This window comes from Primulina huaijiensis, chromosome 6 (genome assembly GCF_012295235.1).
Source record: "Primulina huaijiensis isolate GDHJ02 chromosome 6, ASM1229523v2, whole genome shotgun sequence".
In the NCBI taxonomy this organism is placed as follows: domain Eukaryota; kingdom Viridiplantae; phylum Streptophyta; class Magnoliopsida; order Lamiales; family Gesneriaceae; genus Primulina; species Primulina huaijiensis.
Window position 1 is genome coordinate 23,263,797 of NC_133311.1, and position 8,748 is coordinate 23,272,544.

Here is an 8,748-nt window from a genome sequence, read left to right on the forward strand (position 1 = left end):
GCTGGTTTACAAGATAGTAAACTGGTATCTTCAAGTAATTGTAGTGTATAGTGTCGTTGAGAGAGGGAAATTCCTTTTGATGATCTTGCGATTTCCAGACCAAGGAAATATGTAAGATCACCTAGATCCTTAAGTTTAAATCTGCTTTGAATAGCAGATTTTAGCTCTTGAATGAGAGTGGTTGATGGCCCTGCTATGATGATATCGTCAACATATACGAGGAGAGCTAAGAAAGAATGACCCTTGCCTCGAGTGAACAAGGTATGATCGGATGAAGACCATAAAGGGATTTGTGAAGTTTACAAACAAGTTGTATACCTTCTGGTCGATGCTTGGCATGAGGATGAAGACCAAGAGGGAGGTCCATGTAAACCTCTTCAGAAAGATCGCCATTTAAGAAAGCATTGTTAATATCAAGTTGGACAAGAATCCAATTTTGACTAGCTGCCAAGGCAAGAAGAACTTTGACAGTAGCAAGCTTTGCAACTAGAGAGAAAGTTTCGAAAAAGTCCACACCTTCTTGTTGTGTATAGCCCTTAGCAACCAATCTAGCCTTATGTCTATCTATTGAGCCATCATATTTGTATTTCACTTTGTAAACCCAACGACAACCAATGGGTTGTTTACCTGTGGAAAGTGGAACTACTGACCATGTGTTGTTTGCTTTCAAGGCATCAAGTTCTTCTTTCATTGCTGTACGCCAAGAGTCAAATTTGATAGCTTGGTGGTAGAATTGGGGTTCAGATTGAGAGGAAACATTGAGCACAAAGTTTTTATGAGATGAAGATAGGGAGTCATAAGATATGTAATGATCTAGAGGGTATGCACTGGCCGAAGAAGGCGGGGAATTGTATTTTATCATATGACAGTGGTAATCTTGTAAATAAGAAGGTGGGCGAGACGTCCTTGAGGAGTTGCGAGTGATGGTTAGGGGTAATGATACAGGGGATGGGCCTTCAGAATTATCATTTGCATCTGTATCTACTACTTCAGTTGGCATATTTGGTAGGTTAATGTTTTCAGATGATTGATGAAAATGTTCATATTGGGCATTGAGAGGGTCTTGGACTTGGGTGTCAACAGGAGCAAGTTTAGGAAGGACAGTAGATGGGAATGGGTCAATGATTTCTGTTGCATAAGGTATATAGGAAAAAGGAAAGATTGACTCATGGAAGTGTACATCCCGTGAGATAAAAATTTCCTTAGTCCTCATATCTATCAGCTTGTATCCTTTCATGCCTGGTGGATATCCTAAAAAAGCACATATGCGTGCCCTTGGCATAAACTTGTCACGATGTGTTGCTAGTGTAGAGGCAAATACAAGACACCCGAATACTCGGAGGTGTGTATAATCAACTTGTTTCTGATATAGAAGCTCATACGACGACTTATTTTGAGTGGTTGGAGAAGGAACTCGATTCAATAGGTAAGTAGCTGTCATGATGCAATCACTCCATAAATCAAGAGGCACATGTGCCTGAAAGAATAACGATCGAGCTACATTAAGTAGGTGTTGATGTTTTCTTTCAACCACCGAGTTTTGTTGAGGCGTTTCAACACATGAAAATTGATGTAAGATTCCTTTATCCTGAAAGAGTTCTGTGAAGACAAGTTCTTTGGCATTGTCGGTTCGAAAAACCTTAATTCTTCTATTGAATTGTGTCTCAATCATGTTGCAGAATCTGGTGACAATACTTAAGGCCTCGGATTTATGTTGCATGAGAAAAATCCATGTGAATCGTGTGCAGTCATCGACTAGAGTCAGAAAATACCTTTGTTTATTTACTGTGGCAACATGATATGGCCCCCATGTGTCACAATGCACAAGATCAAATGCATGGGAGGATTTGTTATTAAGCGAAACAAAAGGTAACCGTCTTTGTTTTGCTATCGGACATATTGAGCAAGGTGTATCACCAGATGTATCAACCTTATCAAAAGGAATATGTGTTTTCAAACTTTGTAGTACTTTCAGTGATGGATGTCCCAGACGGTTGTGCCAAGTCTGTGTTCCCACTAGATTAATTGAAGCCTCTGAGCGGATTGAGTTAGCATCGAGAACATACAGACCTTCTATTCTTTTACCCTTGCCAATCATCCTCTTTGTTGCCATATCCTGAATTATGAATGAGTGACAGTAGAAACTGATCACATTTTGTGTTGTGGCAAGAAAAGAGTTGACAGACAGCAAGTTAAATCTAAAATCTGGTATATAAAGGACGTCCAACAGAATGAGAGAGTCTCCCAGTCTAACATCACCATAGAATCGAACATCCACATATGCATTGTTAGGTAGCATTACTCTTGAGTTTTCTGCTGCCTTAAGGAAAGTAAAGGCACTTGCATTTGAGCAAATGTGTCTAGAGGCACCCGAATCAACTATCCAACAAGTATCAGACTTCAATGCATTTGGGATTGAAATGGATAGACAAGTACCTGAAATAGCTGGGTGTTTGTCATTCTCATGTTGCTCATCTTTCTTGTCAGCTGTAGAAAGCTGCTGAATCATCATGGCCATAAGTTGTTCTATTTGACTCTTGTCGAGATTTTGAAAAACATTCGAGTTTGTACCCATATTCTTGGCCTGCATTTCAGAATGATAAATTTGGTCATTCCCTTGATTGACAAGAGCAGCATAGCCTTTGTTCCCTTGCTTGTTTCTGGTCTTGAATCCAGGTGGATAGCCATGTATTTTGTAGCAAGTTTCAATCGTAAAGCCATGAATGTTGCAATGAGTGCAGAACGGTCTGCCTTTTGGAAATCTTGGTGGTGGTCGAGTGTTGACATGTGACTGAGTTTGTTCATTCTTGATTGCAAATGCCATGTTACGGCTTGGTGCATCCATGGAGCTTTGATTGGCAATGGCTCTCTGTATTTCTTCTTGAACCACCAGAGCAAACACTCGGCTGATGGGTGGCAGGGGATCAAGAAGTAGAACTTGACTTCTAATGTGATTAAAAGAATCATTCAGCCCCATAAGAAAAATCATGGTATAATCCATTTGAACATATGTTTCAAAGTTCTTGACTCCATCACAACTGCACTTCCCGCAGCTACACATGGGTCGAAAGTGATTCAATTCTTCCCAAAGAGCCTTGATTTTGGTAAAGTAAACACTGACCGGATCTTGACCTTGTTTGAGAGTGATCAGGTCCCTACGCAATTGAAAAATTCTTGGGCCATTTCTTTGTTGAAATCGATCTTGAAGATCATTCCAGATCTCTTTTGCTGATTCCGCAAATAAAACGCTTGCCGATATATCTTTGGACACTGAGTTTAACAGCCAAGAGATGACTATATTGTTGTTTCTGGCCCATGCATTGAGCAAACTCACTTCAGAATCTGATGGCTTGGAAATCGATCCGTCAACGAATCCCAATTTGTTCTTAACAGAAAGGGCAATCCGCATTGCTCTACTCCACGATGCAAAGTTATCTCCAGTGAGCGGTTGAGAAACCAATACGAGCCCTGGATTATCGGAATGGTGCAGAAAAAAAGGGCTCGAAGGATCATCAATTACCGATCGTGATGCTAAATTCCATGCAGATGGATTTGTGTTCGCCATGAATATGAATTTCTACAAATTTGAAATGACTTCGGGATTGAGATAGTTGAAGAAACAATCTGAGAAGATGACTTCAGAATTGTACCACCGACCAGTCTCGCGACGGAAACTCAGAGATTACCGCGTGAAAGAGAGCTTTGATACCATATTACAACTGATGAACTAAGCATCAGAAATTGTTATTCTTCTCATTCTCATTTCAGGAACCAATGTGTTCTATATTACATGAAGGTAATGACGGTAACTACTAACTACTTCACTAACTAACTAACCAAAATGTTAACTGACTCTAATAATTTTTTTTTTGAAATTTATAAAATAAATTTTTAAATGATATTAATTAAAAAAATAAAAATTGTAAAATAAAATCTAAAAATAGAAAGTACAACATTAAGAAATCAATTAATACGAATAATTTATATAAAAAAATCATAAGATAATTAATAAATTGATTGCACAGATAGCATACTGACAAGTTCTCAAACTGAGGACCTCCAATTGGGAATGCTCTATCATTTCATAATATATGAACATCACATAATGTTTCTGAGGGTCAAGGATTATTTTAATAATAATAATAATGTCATCACTATAACAAAAAATATTATTATTATTGAACAAAGGTCTAACAAAAGAAATATATCATAAAAAGCAACCTCGTGACTGAGACGGGGGAATAAAATTCAAAGATATATTATTTTAAAATTGCCGTCAGCATTGACTTTGATTACTTGGACTCCGTGGCCTTCAAATTTTACTTCATTATTCGAATTTAAAAGTCGATTTTTGTTTTTTATTGTTCAAAAATTATTATGGTTTTTTGATAAATAAATTTTGGTCACTTTTACACCTAATATTTGTGTTACTCTCTATAATTATTCGATTAAATGAAGAGAGAGAAATTCTCTAAAGAATATATTTTTGTTTTTTTTAATGAAAAATCTAGTATGCGAATGAATTATTTATCAAGTATCGTGTCTTAAAATTTTTTTGTTTTTTACTCTTATTTTCAAACACTACCAAATGTTTGAAACTTAAATTCGCTAAGAAAAAAATAAACAAGATGACCTTTGCTCAAAAATGTCTGCTTTGACGTTTGAAGTCAATCTATTTTTTTCAGTATTCATATATTGAAATTAAGCTTCTCTTACATTTATAAAACTGGACGAGAACGTCTTACTGATCTTTTTTTGTCAAATATATTATTTTCATGTCAAAAGTTTTACTTTTCGTTCCAAATATGGATCAGGTCGATATGTATAAATGATATAGATCAGTAAAACCATTTCACATTAGACCTACTCTACTTAAACGTAGTCAATGTTGAAAATTTTGAATCGTAAAATATTCTAATAATTTCAAATCTTATGAGACGACTAAATGAATATTTTTACCATTTGGGGGTTTTTGGATTCCAGATTTAACATTCTGTTAATAAGAAAGATAAAAAAAACACATCAATTCATTCAACTCAAATGTAATTGTGTTTAATGTTGAATTTATTCCTCTTCTAGCTGGGAAAGTTATATCATAAAAATAAATTTTAAACTATTAAAATATATGTATTAATTAATTACGTTTCCACATGATTTATTTTATATATAAAAAATGATGAGATAAAACATGATTACATGCATATTTAACAAAATATCTGATAAATGATCTTTACAAAGAACCCATTAGTAGTACTTACGGAAATTGTGAGATAATTTACCAATTTATATAAAATATTATAAAAATCTTACTATATACAAATATTTGATTGGTTGGACGAATAGTAACATCAATATATATCATGCTTTCTATTCATGGTGGTCTCCGGAATAGACTTTGGCGGCCTTCGTAAATCAATGTGATTAAGTAGTCCACGTACGGGTGGCAAGTGGATATTATAATCTATTCATGGTGGCCGTCTCCGGAATAGACTTTGGTAGCCTTCGTAAATCAACTTTAATATATCTCTCATCCAACTTTAAAAGAATTAAAGAGGTTTAGTTTATCATCCATTTGAATAATTCTCCATTCTCAATTTAATGCTATCAACGACTTATAAAATTTCACAAAGGGAAATGAAAACAAAATTCAATTCCGGGGGCTATGAGTGATCATGACCGGCCGTTATAAATAACAAATAAAGTAGAAATATAGATTTAACTCAAAAACAGTCTACTTCTGCACTTTAACATGGATAACACCATGTCTATTCTTCTCCTAGTACTAGCTTTCTCAATAATTTTCCTTTTCAATCTCTTTAAACCGAAAAACTCTAAGAAAACTGCTCGCCTCCCACCAGGTCCAAAAGGGCTCCCGATCATCGGGAATCTGCATGAATTCGATCCAATGCATCCCCACCTCTACCTCTACGGACTCGCTAAAAAGTATGGCCCCCTCATGTGGATGAAATTCGGTTGTCGGTCCGCGATTGTAATTTCTTCTGCAAGAGTGGCCAAACTAGCCTTGAAGAATAATGATCTAGCGCTCGCAGGCAGACCGGGACTTATTGGCTTCTATAAATTTTCTTACAATGGCAAGGATATTACATTCTCTGAGTACAATGAAACTTGGAGGGAAATGAGGAAACTGAGCCTAATCCATCTGTTCAGTATTAGACAGGTGGTCTCATTTAGTCCTATTCGAAGAGATGAAGTTTCTCGCATGATCAACGATATGAACAAGAAATCTGATTCGTCCGAGGTGATTAACCTGAGCCAGGCTACGTTCTTCTTGACTAATAGGATCATATGCCGAGCTGGATTGGGGAAAAAGTACGATGAAATGGGTAAAAGAAAGTTCGACGAGATCTTAAAAGAAACTCAAGAACTATGTGTAGTCTTCTTCTTTGGTGATTATTTCCCATCATTGGGTTGGATTGATAGATTAACTGGGTTGAACTCTAGACTGGAGAGGAACTTTAGGGATTTGGATGATCTTTATCAAGAACTTATAGATGATCATCTCGACCCGAATCGGCCTGAATCAATGAGTGGAGACATTCTTGATTTGATGATCAAGTTGAAACAAGAAGAAGCCGCTTCAGTTCCGATTGAATGGGATAATATCAAGGGAATTCTCATGGTATGACATTCGATTTTCTAACTCCACATTGATTTATTTTATAGAATTTCAGAAGTTAAGAATCATGAAAAAAGACATGGATTTTAATAGTTCATCTCCGTATAAAGTGACCTTTAAGTTATACTATAAAATTCGGATGTCAATCGCTACAGTGTTATGGTAGAAAGAGGGTTGGTGCTTTGACTTTTTATTTTTTTATATATATAATTACTATATGTTTCAAAACTTTTAAAAACAGTTTGTGTACTTATAATTATTTTAGCTATTTTAATTAATTTTATGTATATAAAACATTGTAATACACAGAGTAATATTATTTATTTAACTCATAATAATATTTTTTTAATATAAAATTAAGCTTAAACGAACTTCTATGTTTTAGGCTTGCCTGACTGGACTTGAGCTGTTAATTCTTTATTGCGTTTTCATCCATTTATCTAAAGATTATTGATTTGTAATATGTATATAAAACTTTTGTCACAGAACGTATTCATCGCTGGAACAGAAACAAGTGCAGCATTGATAGTTTGGGCTATGGCGGCTCTCATCAAGAAACCCCAATCGATGAAGAAGGCACAAGAAGAGATCCGGAACATGGTCGGAAACAAAGGTAGCGTAGATGAAGATGATATCCAAAATCTTCCTTATCTGAAAGCAATCATCAAAGAAACACTGAGATTGTTTCCTCCAACCCCGCTCTCAGTTCCGAGAGAAACTATACAAGATTGCACCATAGATGGGTACGACATCCCAGCAAAAACCATGGTATACGTGAACGTCCATGCTATCGGTTTAGATCCCGAATATTGGGAAAACCCAACCGAATTTATGCCTGAACGATTTTTGAATAGTACCATCGACTACAAGGGGCATGATTTCGGGTTGCTTCCGTTTGGATCCGGCAGAAGAGGATGCCCTGGAATGAATCTTGGTATCGCGACTGTGGAGATTGGAATTGCCAATCTTCTCTACTCTTTCGACTGGGAGCTGCCCCGTGGAATGAAGAAAGAAGACGTTGACATGGAAGTGGCTCCTGGAGTTACAAGTCACAAGAAAAATGAGCTTTGCCTTTTGGGCAAACGATATGAATATAATTAGTATGATGCAGCAGTACTTGATTTTATGGCATGTGAGATATATTTAGATTGCTGTGGTTTTCATTATAATTATATTATAATATATAAAGTCTTGTAATAAAATACCATGAACCTTTTAACAATCAGCAGAATAATTACTTAGTTGAGAGGATTAAGTCGCAATAAATATGTATCAATGTTTTTCTTTCTTAATTCTTAGTTTATTCCAAATTTTTGTACCAGATTTTGGCTTTTGGAACAGATTTCACCCTTCCAACCAATAAGCACAGGTCAAAATATATTTTGTATGAGAAGAATTTCATATTAATTCATTCTAACATAGAAAAATGAGGATTAGAAGTTGAAATGAAAGAGAACAATAATTACAATGTTTTTACAGTTTTCTCCTGTTTTTATAGAAACTAATCCCTATGTAAAATTGACATTACTGGGCATAATCTAATTTTCAAGAATTTTCATGCGAACAACGCTCTGCAGAACTCACAAGAATTCAAATTCAAACACTACAGGTAATGGTTCTAAATCTCCGGAGCAGGGCAGGAGACTTCAAAAGTGGATGGCTGCATAACCTTCACAACAATGAGCTTTGAACAACTTAAACTAGGAACATTTTGGACCCCATTTTGATTAATTACTCGTGTTAATTTGACTCAAATAAAGGTAATTGAATAAAATAATTATTTGAAATTATAAAAGCTAAATTTATATGAGAAAACTACATTAACCAAAAAATATATATTACCCAAATCATTAAGTATATATTATTGTAGTTTACAAAAATAAAATTGTTTTTTTCATCACGCAAATTTAAAGTAATCGCATAAAAAATAAAGCATTTACAAAATATAATGTGAAAATATGAAATAAATTATTCTAAATATACATTTGGGCTTTTAAGATTCCAAATTTATCATACTGTTGATAAGAAAGATAAAAAAGACATCAATTCATTCACCTCAAATGTTACTGAGTTTAGTGTTGAATTTATTCCTCTTATAGCTGGGTAATATA

General features: G+C 35.1%; 1 protein-coding gene across 1 annotated transcript; it reads left to right on the forward strand.

Annotated features, from left to right (window-relative positions):
- Positions 1–5,709: 5,709 nt before the first annotated feature.
- LOC140978522 (cytochrome P450 83B1-like) lies at positions 5,710–7,923 on the forward strand. The gene is made up of 2 exons (XM_073443655.1): positions 5,710–6,640; positions 7,124–7,923. The coding sequence occupies exons 1-2, from the start codon at positions 5,750–5,752 to the stop codon at positions 7,736–7,738; spliced, it is 1,506 nt and encodes a 501-aa protein (XP_073299756.1). The 5' UTR covers positions 5,710–5,749; the 3' UTR covers positions 7,739–7,923.
- Positions 7,924–8,748: the final 825 nt, after the last annotated feature.

What these genes read in the sequence shown, in the direction of transcription:
- LOC140978522 (XM_073443655.1), top strand. Translation starts at nt 5,750, where the DNA reads ATGGATAACACCATGTCTATTCTTCTCCTAGTACTAGCTTTCTCAATA. An exon ending in ATATCAAGGGAATTCTCATG is followed by an intron (nt 6,641 to 7,123) that starts GTATGACATTCG and finishes CTTTTGTCACAG; the next exon opens with AACGTATTCATCGCTGGAAC.